The sequence below is a fragment of the Centropristis striata genome, chromosome 18 (assembly GCF_030273125.1).
Source record: "Centropristis striata isolate RG_2023a ecotype Rhode Island chromosome 18, C.striata_1.0, whole genome shotgun sequence".
NCBI classification, from domain to species: Eukaryota; Metazoa; Chordata; class Actinopteri; order Perciformes; family Serranidae; genus Centropristis; species Centropristis striata.
In genome coordinates, this window is record NC_081534.1 from 19,230,035 (window position 1) to 19,247,609 (window position 17,575).

The window sequence follows — 17,575 nt, forward strand, 5'->3', positions numbered from 1 at the left end:
CACTTTCGGTATGCTTTTGCAAAACAAAAACGATGTACTATGTTGCAACGTTATCCTTTGTTTAGCAACATTTTTCATCCACAACAATAGAGTTATAAAATAATCCCCTAAATGTATTGTCTTCATGAATAAAGTCAAATTGTACTTAAAATCTCAAAAAATTCTAACAATAACAAAGGCACAAAAATTATATAATATCTTGAAAAATGTTCCCACTGAAATGAACAGTTAAAACTAATTCGAATTCCCCTTATTGAAAACAACATTTAGACTGTTTTATAAGTATTTTATTTTTGTCTATTTATTTTTGTATTTATTTTTTATTTTATTTCAACGGCTCTGAATTTACAATATTAATGTTATTATTATAAGTTTTGCTGTCGATTGATGTTCACCTAGCATTCTTTCTACACTTATGCAAGGTATGTACTGTGAAAAACGTGCCAGAAATGTTTATTTTTGTAATTTTCAATAAAGCATTGGGGAAAAAAAGAACGAGGAAGAAGAAGCGGCTCACTCTGCTATCGACTACTTTTCACTGATCACAGATACATTCGTAAGCCTGATGTGGGACTTCCTGCTTTTCACAAGAACCAGAATTAGTCAGGCTTCTCTCCGATAATCCAATACGCAATCTACTCAGGTTTCAACGTTATTTTGACTGTGTTGTTTTCGCAGCGGCCACCTGAGAGAGGATTGCTTAACGACATCAAAGTTAGCGTTAGCTAGGGTTAGTGAGCTGACGTTAACGGAGGGCTCTGCTGTGCTCTACTAGCCATGTCCGCCTCGGCAGGATGCTCCCCGGCGGGGCAGAGCTCGGGCCTCGGCCCCGGGATGTCCATGTTTCGCTGGCTGGAGGTGCTGGAGAAAGAGTTTGACAAGGCTTTCGTGGACGTGGATCTGCTGCTCGGAGAAATAGACCCAGATCAAGTGGATATTACATACGAGGGTCGGCAGAAGATGACCAGCCTGAGCTCCTGCTTCGCTCAGCTCTGCCACAAAACCCAGACGGTCTTCCAACTCAACCATAAACTGGAGGTACTGAAACCCTTGATGATGCACGGTTAAACCTAGCGTTAGGTCTAACATGACCTGAAAACGGATACGTGATAATGTTAACGTCATATATCGTCACACTGTTAAAATAATCGCCTAAGTCAAAATTGTTTTTTTCATCTCCTTATGACGCCGGCCACCTATGGTAAAATCGCCCACATCCTCTTGATCGGATCATGTGATTTTACCCCTTTAAAATCATCACTTCTTTGACAATTTGCCACATTCATAGGCATCAGATAAGAACCCAGCAAAGAAGAGCTAGAGGGAGATTGTTTAGTTATCAGTTTAGTTTATCACTGTTTTATTGTTGACACTAATATTGGTAACACTTTACTCTAAGGTGTCTACATAAGAGTGACATGAGCGTGTCATAAACATGACATTGGATGTGTCATGAACATTAATGACACTTTGAAGTAACATTAATGCTCATGATATGTCATGTCATGTTTCTGACAGGCTTGTGTGACTCTTATGTAGACACCTTCAAAATAAAGTGTTACCATATCTTGCTTAAGTCACAAAGGCATGTTCAAAAAATTGCCTAAGTCATTTATTTCTCTTAAGTTACATAATTTACACACAGTCTTATTATTATGCCAATAGCCATCCTTTGTTACATCCTTTTTGAGTGAAATGATAAATAAATGTCATATGTTACACTTTTGGTGAAGTTTTTTGTGTTTCCTGCAAAACTTGAAAAAATTAATTAGGCGAATATTTTAACAGGGTGATGATATAGTGAACATGACATATTGGGTCTTGTCTTTAGAAACATTATGCTAGGGTGAACGTCCCTGTTCAGACCACCAGGTATGGCCTGCAGACATTTTAAAAATATATGTGTTCTATTAAATCTGTAATATTTTAGCTCTCAGCTCTCAATGCCTACTTTGATTTAGTCGTCACTCATATCCTGTAGCCTGTAAACAGCATTTGAAATAGGCGTGACCAGCCTTTCTGCTTTGCTGTCCCAACAGAAGAAGCTCAGTTTAAAAAAAAAAAAAAAGAAATCAATACTTTAAATGTGTGTTATATGTAATTTGTTCTGTGCGCTGTTAGAATTTGACAAGAACTTCAATGGATGAGGCCAGGTAGCTTCTCCTTTACTCTGCCTGCCTCACAGACTTCCTGTTTACTCCATCTTTATTTCTCATGCAGAGAATAATTAATATGGGTATTTATGGGAAATGGTTCTGAGTTCAAAGGAAAATCACACAAAGAAAATCCCAATTGAAACACAGGAAAAATCTATATATGGTGTTCGAACATAAAATGAAAAGTATAAATTGACAATCCAAAGAATTAATCGGCTATACTCATTTACATCCACCCATGCAGTGTGATTATTATATATCTTTATTTTTTTGCTAGGGTTCCCTCCAAATTCATCTGGTAAAAATATATAAATGAATAAGGATAAACTTTTGACCATTTTACAATGTTGTAATATAAAGTGCATACATATTGCTTCTCATGCTTTACGTCACTGTAATTAACTATTATCTGCAGCTACTGTATGGATGCAACACATGGTCTGTTAACTAGCCTGCAAAACTCCTAGTTTGATTTCAGAAGAAAAATGTTGGGATACTGTAAAACGGAAATAAAAAATAAAAAGCATCAAATTCAAAATTCCGTGTATATTTACAAAAAAAACAGAAGTTTGTCAGTTTGAAAATAAAATATTTGTCTTTGTACAGTTTTTCAATTGATATGTCAAAAAATGATTAGCACATGATCACCTTCTGTTTATGTAGTCGTTGTTTTTTCAACATTTTTATTGATTTTATGTAGTAGTTTATTAGTAGTTTCAAATGATTTTAAGGACTTGTGATCAGGAGAGTACAAAAAGAAATGTTCAAAGTGTTCTTATACACGCATGCATATTTCATGATTTATAAATTAGATTTAGATTTTTGCCTTTAGAACCACTATTTTAAAACTGGTACAATCTCTGGCTCACTGTAAGGGCAGAGATGTCCTTCCAGTGTGCTGCAGTGATCTGACAGTGCTGAATGGTTTGTGCTCAGTGCTGACACCATGTGACTTAGAAACTTTGGATTGATTAGGTTGGGTTAGGTTGGTCTGAACTCATTGGAGTCCATAGTACAACTAACGCTCCCCACCCCTCCTTTGCAGGCTCAGCTGGTGGACCTGCGTTCTGAGCTGACTGATTCTAAGGCTGAGCGAAAAGTGATAGAAAGGGAGGTCCATGATCAACTCCTGCAGCTTCATGCTCTCCAGCTGCAGCTTCATGCCAAGCAAGGCCAGACTGAGGACTCTGACGGCATCAAAGACAGATTGGTGAGTAGAGATGTCATCCACAGCCTCCAAACTGAAATAACATTTCATAACAGGAGTTATGAGTTAAACTCTCAAAAATATCTATATTTTTGTCTGTATTTAATGTAAATATTATAGATAGAGAAAGAACATGCAGGGAGGGAGAGGGTGGTGTGACATAAGGGGTGTTTCCATTCCAGTCCAGTCCCCAGAATGAGGCGGGTCTCACTTGCAGAAGCGCCCCTAATTTGAATATGAGCCGTCCTGAGCGGTCTTGACCGGACTTTTTTTGGCCCTGTCGAAGAGCAGGGCCGTTTTTCTACCCTGAAAAAAGCCTGGTTGCTGATTGGATAGAACGCTAAGCAGGATGTGACGTAGTACCCAACGCCACAACAACACGCGCCATTTGTAAAAGCTGGTGAAGTAGCTAGTAGTCACAAGCGACAATAAACATAAGCCCCTTTCATAGTGTGGTCCGCAAATCCCTGCTGTATTGCTGGAAAGATCTGTGCCGCTCTTAGGGTGTTCATAGTGATCCTGTGAAGGTGTGATTTTCTGCCCTTACATAGTGCAGTCCGGCGTCGCAGAACGAGGTGCACAGTAGCACAGTGCTAATATGCTAACAGTTAGCTCTGTAGCAGTATAGTGTCTATGTGCCGCTGCTGCAGGAGGTGTTCACTTAGTTTGTTAGTTTGTCTGTTTGTTTACAACAAGCACCGGACACTCTGTGCACAGTTAGCGGTGCTGGTTTGTTTATGATCAGCGGTGGACGTCGCGCACAGTTAGCGACGGTGGTCACAGTTGCGTCTCCCGTGTTTAATCTGTCGCGTATTTGATCATGGATCAGGGTCGAAACTGTCGTTTAGCGATTACGCAATGATTGAAAACCATACTTGACCTCCGGAGTCTCGTAAATCCCTCTGGAGCCTTTTTTTGTAATGGAGATACACTGAGTGAGCGGATATTTGAGAGGGCGTGGCCTGAGACTGACCCAGCGGTCACTCTTCCCCCTAAAGGAAACAGGGCTATAAAACAAGTTCAGTGGCCTGGAGTCATCCCGAACATGTAGCAGCTTTATGGTAAATGTGTAACCACTTGGCTACTGGAAGCCCTGAGTCAAACTAGTTAAACAACATTTAGCACAATATATTTGTCTCACATTTGAAACCAAGTTGGTTGTTGATTTCTGTGGTCAATTGAAAGCATCAAATCTCAAACTCTTGTGTTTCTCTCATGGACTAGGTGTGAGCTACTGTGGCCTGTGAGCTGGCAATTTTGGATTCAGTTTGTTACATACATGCCGTTTAATTCTGACTTAATCATGATGATAATGTTGGGTAGCTGAAGAAAAAGCGTCTAAAAAAGGCTTCTAATTTTAGGATTGTTCATTGGAAGTCCCTGCGTAGTGCAATGTTCTCTTTCTTAACTATTGAAATGCTTCTCAGGACAGGATTTCTGGCCTATTTTACACACTCTAAAAAAAGCTAAAAAAAAAACATTTAATCGGGTATATAGAAGGGACATGAAAACATTTAACATTTGGTTCAGGGCTCCTGCTTGTGGGTGTTTGTTTTTTACATGTATGGAACAGTGGTCACTTCATAAGGCAAAGCTATGCCCTTCAGTTAGAAGTTATTGATTTGCATGTTAGCAGGGGATTGCTTGGTTTTAAATGGAGTCTTTCAAAAATAATGTAAATCATTTTTGCTCATAAAAAATAGATATACCAATATCATTCATTCCTTAGCTGATAAAAGGCAATAATTTGTTTTTCAAATGTCATGTAAACGTGCTGTTTGTTTGCACTGGCCGGTAATGAAAGAAACATGAGCCGTGTGCTGTGGTCAGTAACAGTACTGACACTAGAGGCTTTATAAGAGAACTCAGTTGTTGGCCTACAGAGGCCTTTATATGTATATAGTATGCTGGTGTTGCTCTGGTGCTCCTACAACCTTTCCTGTTGCTTCCACTGCTTTCAATTCCCTTTTTAATCTGATGTGATTATTGCTTTATAATGTATCTGCTTCTTGCATTCATGATTAACTTGCTTACAATCTCTGTTTCCTGAAATTAGAATTTCTCTTATCCGTGACATCTTTCTGTTCTTCCTCTGCCTCTTTTCTCCTAAAGCCTGCACCAACAATGGACGACATGGTAAGTTCATATATGGGTGAATTTTGCAAGAAATTCTATTTTTAAAAGAAGTTGTTTGGATTAAATAAAAATTGAGCTACACTTGACACTTTTCATTAAATTAACAGGTAGTTCCATTTCAGATAATTGTTTTCTGTAAACAAAAAAACCAAACCATACTAGCCGATCCTGCCTATGAATCTTTTACAGACTGAACTATTATTTGGGTTCACTTGAAATGACTGAGTACTTAATTATACTGGAATCAAAGGATCATAAATAATCATTTAAAGACTACTGTAGGTTGCACTTGTGGTCAAAGATGCAATTTGCATTAAAGAAAAGTATATATTTTTGTTTTCCACTATTTGCAAATGAACTTTCCTAAAACTTTTCCGAGACATGAATTACAGCTGTCTCCCTACTAACTAATCCAGTCAGCGTTCATTTGTCCATAGGGCCCTATCATTACCACAAAGCAGAACCACAGTTGGAATCGTGGAATTTGATTATAAAAATGGAATCAACTGACAAGTTGTGGAATTTGCCAAAAGTGCAATTTATAAAAATCAAGGGATGCCCTAGTATTATAAGCATCTGTTTATATATATATATATATATATATATATATATATATCCTCCACACACCAGGGACACTGCTTCTTATATAGTTATTGCTTCATTGCTTCTGTGTTATAGTTAAAAAAAAGTAATACCTTCAAAAAAATATTTTAAAAAGCCCCCTGAAAATGTATGCTAGATGTCAGGCACATTCTCCTCCAACTGTCTCTTCTGCTAGATCTACTGCTCACATTTAATATTTTCATTTTCCAGTTTTTTAATGAATAATCCATCTGTTACTGTCAATATAAGTCCTTCACACTGTATGTAAAGTATATAGACATGTATACATGCACATACTGTACAGAGTCATCCCGTCCAATCCCTTCATATTTCTTTCTTTGCAATATATACTACAACCATTCAGCTCACAGTAACATCTGGGGGCAATTCAGTGTCAAAAATTAACCTCACACCTGCATGTCATGGGACTATGGGTGGGTCTGTAAAATTAAAATAAATAAGCATCTGCTTCCTTTCAATAACTTCAGACCTGTTCACAGTTTATGAGAAAAGGAAATAATGTGCTTTTGAGCTCATTGTTTTGATTTTCCAGCTCCCACCTTATCTGTTTCATTTACAACAGACATCTCTGATAAACAAGTCTGACATTCTGATATTTACTGGGAATACTCATCACATCTTCACCTTTTCTAACCGCCACATACTGACTTTAAAATGACATTATTACAGTAATATCTCTGGATCAGCTTTTCAGCTGCAGTTGTTTCTTCCTCTTACTTTTTCATTTTCTCAGAGATATGAAAGTAATATTGTTATATATAGTGTTACAGTTTAATTTCACAGACACTTTTATTCAAAGTGATGTATGTCTGAGAGTTCATACACGTCAGCAAAGATCTCTGTTAGACACTCAGTCATGATCTGAATGAGAATCTTCTTCTTCTTCTTCTTCTTTCAACTGTTCATTCAACTAATAATATATAAAAAGTTTTTTCTTCAACATAGATAATGGTAAGATTAAAACTTAAGAAATTAGATCATGACAATTTATTTGACCTTTGACCCCAAAAACGTAATTACTGCATTGCTGTAAAAGGTTCTAATAGTAATGCAAAACAGAGTGCAGTAAGTACAATGTTGTTATCTTCTTTCAGCTTTTATATTTTGTTTTCAGTGAATAAACATTTTCAAATTTGTGTATTTAAAATTGTTTAACAACTTTATTCAAAGATTTGCATATTTAAACTTAATATTATCAAGAAATGTTATATTTTAGTCTTAATGTCATTTTATCTCACTTTTTTACTTCATCACTATCTAGATAATAATTTCCCTATCAAATAAGATAGATAGATAGATCCTTTTAATAATCCTTTACAGGAAATTACTGTGTCACGAACAGCGTATGGACAGACATAACAAACACACTTTCCCTTATAATTATAACAGACGGTGGTAAGTGCAATCACTGCTTTGGTTTTGAGTTGGATTTTGTAGTTACTGAAATTTTTACGTCATTATTTCTCTGAAATAAAACAAAATTGAAATCTAAAACATTGCCACAAGATAAAACAGACATCAAGGAGACCATTTTTTGCTATAATTCAATTTCGACCAAAACTGTAGTTAATGCAGTTAGGCTTTGTAGGGCAGTATAATCCTTAGGTGTGCATAAACTACAGGTTATGAAATTATTTTTTTTAATACAAACATTTAAATGATCAGTTACCAAATGTGTGTTTGGCTGCCAGAGATGAACAGGACTCTCACTCATCCTGCTCATTGTGATCGCTGTGTTGTGTGTGGTGCTCACACTTGATGTGCTTGTTCTAGGAACAGGAGCTGGAAGTCAGCAAGAAGGAGAAACTAGCAGAGGCCAGGTTGGATGCAGAAGTGAGACTATTTAAGAAGGAAAATGAGGCCCTCCGCAGACACATGGCAGTACTGCAGGCCGAGGTGTACGGAGCCAGACTGGCTGCCAAATACCTGGACAAAGAGCTGGCTGGCAGGTACGCACATCTTCTAGGTATATTGTTGATGATGATGTTTTGCTTAGAAGAAGGCTATTCTCAACATTTTGCCCACATGACTTGACATAAGATCAGACTTTATTTATCCTGCAGTGGAAACATTTTGTGGTTTCTTCATCTGTGAGCCATAATCATCAAAATTACAAGAAATACAGGCTTGAAATATTTCACTCTATGTGTAATGAATAGGGTTGTCACGATACTAAAACTTTCAACTCGATACCGATACTCAGGAAAATATTCGATACTTGATACCATTTTCGATACCACAAGGATAAAAACAAAGACCCCCAAATTTAACAGAAATATTTTTATTTACAAGAAAAATGCTACATGTAAAAATTAACAGAACCACAGGTTAAATATTTATAATAAAAAACAGTTGTGCAAAAAGAAACTGCAACTATGATAACAAGCTTCAGATACTCGATACTTTTGAAAATTAGTATTGTATCCGGACACAACGTTTTAGTATCGATACTTTTTTGAGTATTGATACTTTTGACAACCCTAGTAATGAATCTATATAATATACAAGTTTCACTTTCTGAAATAAATGAAAGAAATATTGAACTTTTTCACGATATTCTAATTTTTTGAGATGTGCCTATAATACTTTGATCTGTCTTCCAGGGTGCAGCAGATCCAGTTACTGGGCCGTGACATGAAGGGGCCAGCGCACGACAAGCTGTGGAACCAGCTGGAGGCAGAAATTCACCTTCACCGCCATAAGACTGTGATCCGAGCATGTCGGGGTCGCAACGATCCCAAGAAACCTCTCCCCTCTCCTGTGGGCCATGTGAGTGTGACTCTACAAAGCAGTTCAAGCTGTTGATTTTTACTTCAGGGTTCATACGGGTGCTTGAAATCCTTGAAAATGCTGTTGTATGTAATGTTGTATTTTCAAGGTTTTAAAAGTGCTTGGATTTTGGATAAAATGCTTGTAAATACTTGAAATTCTTACTGTATTTCTCTTGCAATCTGACTATATCCACCTATAGACTGTAGATAATCACATGTCTAATGTAAAAAATAAAGAGTGGCCTATCTGAAATGAAGACCGTTCCTCCTAAAAGTGTTATACCATCGCTGTTGGTATGGTTCAGTGAAATCTCCCCCTTTTAGTATGCAAGTACTCATCTAAAACATGCAATTTACAACAGGTGTACGGAAGTGGAAAAGCTTGAAAATTTACCTTGAAAATCCTTGAAAAATGCTTGAATTTGACCACTGCTAAAGTGTACGAACCCTTTTACTTGTGCTTGTGAAGTTGAATGTGTTAATGTCATTCCAGGACCCAGACATGTTGAAGAAAACCCAGGGAGTGGGCCCTATTAGAAAGGTGGTACTAGTCAAAGATGATCATGAGGGACTTGGAATCTCCATCACAGTAAGAAGCCAGCTTTTCTTTTCTTCCTCAGACGTGGTTATGACAGCCGGTTGAAACTGCACCCAAGATCTCTTTGAAGCAGCCAACAATTCCAAATGATTAAATGCAAATATGCATCTATAGGAGCTTTCAGACTGCAAGCTTTTGCCATCAGTGTACACCTAACAGTCGCTGCTGCTCTAGTGAATGTGCACGGCAGAAATTAACCTTAAGTTTTCAGTTGTAGTTTAACCAGCACAAGGGTCAGGTACTTTACCTGGTAAATATTTATGTTTTCCCTTATGGGTTATGATTCCCTGCTGGAGATTGTGACTTATTTATGAAAAGAACCTTTAATTATGATTGTGGGTCATCTCATTACATCACCCAAGTGAAGTGGTTGCAAATGCATGTTATGTTCTTATATGGTCCTACAATAATATCACCATATTGTTATTATGTTATTTTTCCAATAACAATATTCTTGACGATATGACAAAATACTGAGAATATATAGAAAATATCATTCTTTTTTTTTGTCGGTATATAAAAATCGCACAACAAAATAAAATCAACCGTATATCTTGATTGTTGTGTAAAGTGCAAATCTTAACAGTTGCCCAGTACAAAAGATGCACTCTTGAGTTCAAAATGGACATATTAGAAAATAATACAAACTGAGGCTAACTTTATACTTCTGCTTCAATACATTTTAAAGGCAAATATTGTACTTTTTACTTCACTACATTTAGCTGCCAGCTACACAGAGAAGAGTTGGCAGTGAGCCAGTCCTATTGCCTGATCAGCACATCTCCCACATTAATAAACACAATCCCAACATGCCCATAGCCACGGGCATTGAGTTAAGTCTTGTATGTGTGTTGTCATCAGGGTGGGAAGGAGCACGGCGTTCCCATTCTAATATCAGAGATCCATCCAAGTCAGCCTGCAGACAGATGTGGAGGTTTGCATGTGGGAGATGCCATCCTCGCTGTCAACAGCATCAATTTGAGAGACGCCAAACACAAGGAGGCTGTTACCATTCTGTCCCAGCAGGTAAGACAGGTGTTCACACACACACACACACACACACACACACACCCACACACCCACACACCCACACACCCACACACGCGCACACGCGCACACCCCCACACACACCCACACACGCGCACACACACACACACACACACACACACACACCACACAGCACCCAGCCGCTCCAGTGCTCACCCATGTGTCTGTGTCAGCGAGGACAGATAGAGTTTGAGGTGGTGTATGTGGCTCCAGAAGTGGACAGCGATGATGAGAATGTGGAGTATGAAGATGACAGCGGTCATCGCTACCGACTCTACCTGGACGAACTGGAGGACAGCAGCACAGCGCCACCCAGGAACAGCTCGGCGTCACTGCAGGGTGAGCTTTCACTATTCTAAAATTCATGTAATTCATTTGTACACTGTAAATACATTTCGGTAACGCTTTATATTAAGGTCCTTGTAATAACCATTAATTAACAAGTAATAAGGCCCTTGTAAGTCCTTACAAGATGTTTATTAACATTATTGTGTTTATAAGCTTATATAAGTGTTATTAATGGCATTACAAACACCCATGACCCACCCATTATGTCTTTGCCATGCCTTTATTAATCTTATTTTGTTTACTTATTGATATTAAAATATACTTTATTGCTCATCTATTATAAGTTAACTGTAAGTTAACTATGCTTTTTGCAACTACCGGATCTAGAGCGAGAACAATGCCTTATTACTTGTTAATTAATGGTTATTAAGGACCTTATTATAAAGCGTTACCTACATTTCTTTCATTTTCAGTGCATAAAATATGTTTCTAGGTCATTATTCTTTTAAATCATGTCACCGTTTGGAAAACTGTCAAAGAAAAGAAAAGGACGAGAAGGACTTTATCTTCAACCATTCCTGCACCAACAGGACACACTGTTTATATTGCATTTGAATGTTTTCCATTTACAGCAGGTTAGTCTATGAAAATAAAATATCAATGCTGTTTTTATCCTCAGATTGTTAAAAAAACAAACTGCTTTCATATTTTTGTTTCAACTTTGACTATTAAATCAGGTTACATTGTTTGAACTGCATCTTATTTTTCAATTTGGATTAACATTTGAATATTGTCCACTGTACAGTTCAAATGTCATTTTTTATTTTAATATGGTCATAAAACGCTCATACAATGGGTGAAAGTTAAATTGGAAAAATTGGATTACTTCATGTTGCAATGTTTATTCATTACAATTATTTATGTGGAAATTTTAGATCCTTTAAATGTGATGTCATTCTGATCACCAGTTTATTATGATGCCAACACATACGCAGACTACTCAATATTCTTCTTGTTTTGGATGTAATAAGATGACAGTCAGATTAGATTGAGAGGATTGTTTATTTATGTTTTTAAAACTCATTGCTCCAAACTTAGAGGGGGCTTTCACACATGTACTTTGGATCATTTGGTCAGGACAAAGGGAAAAAGGATATATTGCTGCATTTTTGTTTGGGTTAAAAATTCACATAAATTACATAAAAGCAGATTTTCCCAAAACAATAGTTGAAGTAACCTACTACCAAGAATATCTCATTTATGTATTGAGGGATTTTAGTTCTACTACACCCTTAAATATCAATCAGTCAAATCAATCAAAATTCAAAATTACTTTATTTATCCCCGAGGGGAAATTCAGTAAGTCTGTTAGTTCTTGAAGAATGAGACAGCCTGATGGCTGTAGGAGCCAAGGATCTTTTGAATCTCTCCGTCCTGCAACAGAGAGAGAGGACCGTCCACTGCTGTCTTCTTTGGTCCATAAAGGTGTTTTGTAGTGGATGATTCAGGTATTTCAAGATGGCCTCCATCATCTTGACAGGTCATCTCTCCACCACCTCCTCCAGTGTGTCCAACCTGGCTCCAACCACAGAACCAGCTCTTTAGACCAGTCTGTCCAACCGCCTTCATCTCTGTGTCTGATGCTGCCTCCCCAGCAGACTGCAGCATAAAACAACACACTACCACCACAGACTGATAAAACATCTGCAGCATCTTACTACAGATGTCCAGAGATCTGAGCTTCCTTAAGAAAAATACAGAGAAATATATAAAAAATATGATTATTTTTTTTTGTCGGTATATAAAAATCGCCCTTTTTTGTGGAGAGTGACTGTGTTTAGGGACCAGTACAACTTATTAAATATTGTGTTATTGCTCATTTTATGACATTAATGAACATCAGGTTGTGTCATGCAGTCTACCAAACTCAAGTCAAGTATAGTTTATTTGTCCCAACTTGGGCAATTTGGTTGCAGTCTAGGTGTATAAAAGACATAAAAAACAATACATTCCAACACACATACATACAACAGATCACAGCCTCAATATATATAAATATATATATATATATATATATATATATATATATATATATATATATATATATATATATATATATATATATATATATATATATATATAAATAAATAAAACCAAACAAAAACAATAGTGCAACAGAAGGCAATTCCAGGTGAACTACATAGGTCCCCAACATCAACATCATCATCGTCAATATCACTGTCATCGTTCAACCAGGTTCAGTTCCCTAATGGAAGTGGGGATGAATGAATATCTGTAACTGTTGGGATAGAAAACAATGTTCCTCTGATGACTTATTGATTTATCTTTACAACTTCACAGAACACCAGAAGTTGACTTAATTCCCGTCATTTCGACCTTTTCCTTGAACTGCGTAATGAAAAAACAAATTCCTCCTCATTATTTCTTCTCCTAGCTGGCCCCAATCCTCTTCTGTAGTAATGACCGTAAACAAGCAGAGACACCACATCACTGTGTTGGTCATGAGGGATGTAGAACTAATAATTAATATAATAATGCATGTGAATCTATGTTCACCCTGCAGCTCTGGAAAAGATGTCCCTGAGCAACGGAGGAGAGAACGGAGACACTGGGCTCTCCAGTGAGACGACTTCAGAGGAAACCCCTTCAAAGCCTCCTGAGACTGACTGCTCCCTGTAGAGGCTCAGCTCAGACACAATCAGAGGGTTGATGGAGAAATCCCTCTTACAGAACTGAATCAAAGAATTCTATGACAAGCCTAGGGACAAGGGAAAATGAACAGATGCTCTGTTTTCCCTTTTTCCTCTTGATATCCTGGGGTGGGGGGTCTGGGGTCTAACCTGGGCATGTGGCAATGATCTGGGGTAAAAGTACACATGATGGAAGAGATGTAAAATATGTTGAGGAGGTATTGTTACAAACAATGTGTGACCTTTTTTGGATATTTTATTAAGGCATAATGCAGATTGGTAGGATAGCTGTATTTGAGAAAGCTGCAGAAGGAAGTAGATGTCGGCACAGTGACATCAGGGAGGAAGAGGTTATTGATTGGAATATCCTCTTCCTCCCTTTGAAAATGTTTGTCAAAGGCCCCTTTTGGTGAAACACTTGTAAAGTGTTTTACTTATTCATCTGGTCTTGACAACACTATGACAAGACAATGTTACCCTGCAGGGACCCTGGCACAAAACAAAAATTATCTAGGGAAGAAAATGAATGAGTGTATAAAAAAAGAAAAGAAACAATCTTAGATGAAAGTGATCGGTGTAGCTAAGCCAATCACGCTTTTCACCAATGTTCAATCATATAAAACATTTTGAAATAAATCAAATAGAAAATGCTCTAAAATCTTGCCTGTGGTCCCAATACACCTTTTTAACGTTTTTGAAATGCATTTAAACTCTAGTAGACAGTCTGTTGAATGATGTATATGGCTCTAAATATTGTAACAGCCACATGAACAAACATACTAATAATGAAAGCTAAGAGGAATGATGGGACATTTCTTTTAAGACGTCCAGAGTTTAAGTGCTGAATCATTTTCTATAGACATCCATAAAATGTACATGTGGACACCCAATCAATCATACAGCAATCTATCATAATATTGTTCTTTTTTTCTGTTATTAAATGAAGAAATGTGTTCTAGAGGGCAAGGTGATGTAGTTCTGTAGTTCTCGTTTCATTTGACCCCAACGGTTCCTTTTTGTTGGCAGCGTGCTTCATAAAGGTTTGACAAATCCCATTTCAGAGGCTCCTGAAAACCCCATCAGGAACTGTTCTTAATGCTATGTGCTGTGGTTGTTGTCAGGACAGAAACCCCATGGAGCGGCATTAAGTACAACAAACTATCAGAACTATGCTATATGTCAATTTTAGGCTGATGTCAGCAAAATTCTTTCCATCCTCTAGATCCTTTTGATTATACATTTAATTCAATTAAAATGTTTAATTCTAAATAACACTGAAAGTCCCTGAGGACTGTGTTATTGACCTTTGAACCCTGTCCTAGTGTCCTATCCTGTTTCTATAGTGGTGGCTGTAGGATAGATGTGAACCTGTTCCCATCACTAACACTGTCTGTTGGATATACAGCGGTGGGCACAATAACACTTGTATAATATAATGTCATTGAATGCAATCATTCTTAATGAGGTTTTTCTAAACCGTGTTGCTGTATTCAGTATTTCTTTATTGTCACATTACATTATATTGTATCACTGTAATTTGTTAAACCTCAAAAATATAATGCAGTGAAATATAAAAGAAACCCACACACTACACTTAACTCGTCTCTGCCAGGCCTGGACCAGCGTGCTGCTGGATGCAAACATATTGAGTTGAATCCGTTATTGTCTCTTTCTCTGTCATCACGGCTACCTGCCACTTCTTCCCAAAGGAACACAAGTGAGTGGAACCCTTAGTGAGGACGACTCTGTCACCTTACAGCTTTCATGTGTCACTTTCTTTACTTGCTTTTTGTTATTCTCTTTCCTTGGTGCTTAAACACAAACAATGTGCATCTTTATAGGAAATGTATTCAAGTCATGCGATTTATTGAGCTTTTAAATAAAGTTTGGTTCCAGTTTGGTTTATTTGTAATCCATTTGGTGTGTTATTTGGATCACCAAGGTGATGTGAGCCAGCAATATCCAATCAAATAAGGGCAAATCAAATTCAGAATTAAATGTACTAGATGTTAATAAATGCGGCTATAGGATTTGAGTCATATTGTTTGTATTACAGGACTTATGTGTTAGATTTAGGAGGCTTGGCAGAAATGGAACATCCATCCTATCATTCATTTTCTTTTGCTTGTCCAGGTCACAGGCCACACTCCTCTCTGTGCTGTAAAATCTTTATTATGATTCATGATTAGTATTCGTATCAATCATTTTTTTGATTATATACACATAAGCACCAGTGGTGGAAAATGCATTTGGATCCATTTTAGCTGCATTCAAAACTTACTTAAGTAAAAGTACAAAAGTACCAGCACCAAAATGTACTTAAAGTATCAAAAGTAAAAATACTTTAAGTAGTATATAAATTGGACACACTCAGATTGTTGTATTTATTCCACATATATTATTGTATTGTAATTATTATTATTGATAATAAGCAGTATTTTAATTATCTCAAGGTATGGCTTATTTTAACCACTTAATATACAGGTACATCTCAATAAATTAGAATATGATGGAAAAGTAAATTTCCAGTAATAATTAATTAAATAACCAGTTTAATTTTTAATAATTTATTTTTTATTTTTTATTTTTTATTTTTTATTTTATTTTTTTTCCTGCGCTTCTGCGCATGCGCGGCTTTTCTGCGCTACTGCGCATGCGTGGTCCCGGCGCGGTACTGCGCATGTGCGCCTTTTTGAGCATGCGCAGTAGCGCACCGGAGCCGCACATGCGCAGTAGCACACAAGGCCGCGCATGCGCAGTAGCGCGCCGGGCCGCACATGCGCAGTAGCACTCAAAGCCGCGCATGCGCAGTAGCGCGCCGAGGCCGCACATGCGCAGTAGCGCGCCGAGGCCGCACATGCGCAGTAGCACGCCAGGGCCGCGCATGCGCAGTAGCGCACCGGGGCCGCACATGCGCAGTAGCGTACCGGAGCCGCGCATGCGCAGTAGCACGCCAGGGCCGCGCATGCGCAGAAGCGAAAAAAAATTTGGAAAAAAAATAAATAAATAAAAATAATAATAAATAATTAAAAAAAAAAAAAAAAAGTAAAAAAAAAAGTAAAGAAGTAAAAAAGACAGTGGTGGAAGAAGTGTTCAGATCCTTTACTTCAGTAGAAGTACTAATACCACACTGTCAAATTACTCCACTCCGCTCATTTAACTACCTAATAAACTTTTAAGTGGTTTAATTTATTAAAATGGGTAATCATTTTAAATGTATCATGTTTTTCATTTTAAATCTTGACCTGAAAAGTAACTAAAGCTGTCAGTTGCAGGCTGCAGTTGTAAGTGTGCAGTGTGCACACTGAGCCTGTGAGTATGTGCATGGATGCACTACAGTCTGCAGGAGTGCGTGTGTGTGTGTGTGCTTGAGCATACGAATACAGGTACATCTCAAAAATTTGAATATCATGAAAAAAAACATTATTTTTGTCAATCATTTCAGAAAATGAAACTCATACATTATATAGACTCATTACACATAGAGTGAAATATTTCAAGCCTGTATTTCTTGTAATTTTGATGATTCTGGCTTACAGGTAATGAAAACACAAAACTCAATGTCTCAGAAAATTAGAATCTTACATAAGATCAATTAAAAAAAGGATATTTTAAACACAAATGTCATGCTTCTGAAAAGTATGTTCATTTCTATACACTCAATACTTGGTTGGGCTCCTTTTGCATGAATTACTGCATTAATATGGCGTGGCATGGAAGTGATCAGCCTACAGCACCATGTTGCTTCTTTAGCATCCTTCAGGTCATCTGTGTCTGGTGTCTCTCACCTTCCTCTTGACAATAGCCCATAGACTCCTATGGGGTTCAGGTTAGCCGAGTAGGTTTGCCAGTCAAGCCCAGTAACACCATGGTCATTGAAGCAGCTTTTGGTACCTTTGCCAGTGTGGGCAGGTGGGCTGGAAAATGAAATCAGCATCTCCAAAGAGCTTGTGGAAGCATGAAGAGCTCTAAAATGTCCTGGTAGATGGCTGCTATGTTGACTGTGGACTTCAGAAAACACAGTGGACCAACACCAG

General features: G+C 37.5%; 1 protein-coding gene across 2 annotated transcripts; it reads left to right on the plus strand.

Annotated features, from left to right (window-relative positions):
• The first annotated feature begins 488 nt into the window (after nucleotides 1-488).
• Nucleotides 489-15,438, plus strand: gopc (golgi-associated PDZ and coiled-coil motif containing). 2 transcript variants are annotated; one of them, XM_059356529.1, is made up of 9 exons: nucleotides 489-1,038; nucleotides 3,202-3,366; nucleotides 5,476-5,499; nucleotides 7,897-8,072; nucleotides 8,727-8,892; nucleotides 9,388-9,483; nucleotides 10,354-10,518; nucleotides 10,713-10,878; nucleotides 13,412-15,438. In XM_059356529.1, exons 1-9 carry the CDS (start codon nucleotides 778-780, stop codon nucleotides 13,525-13,527), a joined length of 1,335 nt encoding a protein of 444 aa, XP_059212512.1. In that variant the 5' UTR covers nucleotides 489-777; the 3' UTR covers nucleotides 13,528-15,438. The 2 variants fall into 2 exon arrangements, with proteins under 2 accessions (XP_059212512.1, XP_059212513.1); XM_059356530.1 differs by lacking the exon at nucleotides 5,476-5,499 and having other exon boundaries at nucleotides 490-1,038.
• The last annotated feature ends 2,137 nt before the right edge of the window (nucleotides 15,439-17,575 follow it).

What these genes read in the sequence shown, in the direction of transcription:
- gopc (XM_059356529.1), top strand. Translation starts at nt 778, where the DNA reads ATGTCCGCCTCGGCAGGATGCTCCCCGGCGGGGCAGAGCTCGGGCCTC. An exon ending in AACTCAACCATAAACTGGAG is followed by an intron (nt 1,039 to 3,201) that starts GTACTGAAACCC and finishes CCTCCTTTGCAG; the next exon opens with GCTCAGCTGGTGGACCTGCG. An exon ending in TTACCATTCTGTCCCAGCAG is followed by an intron (nt 10,519 to 10,712) that starts GTAAGACAGGTG and finishes TGTCTGTGTCAG; the next exon opens with CGAGGACAGATAGAGTTTGA.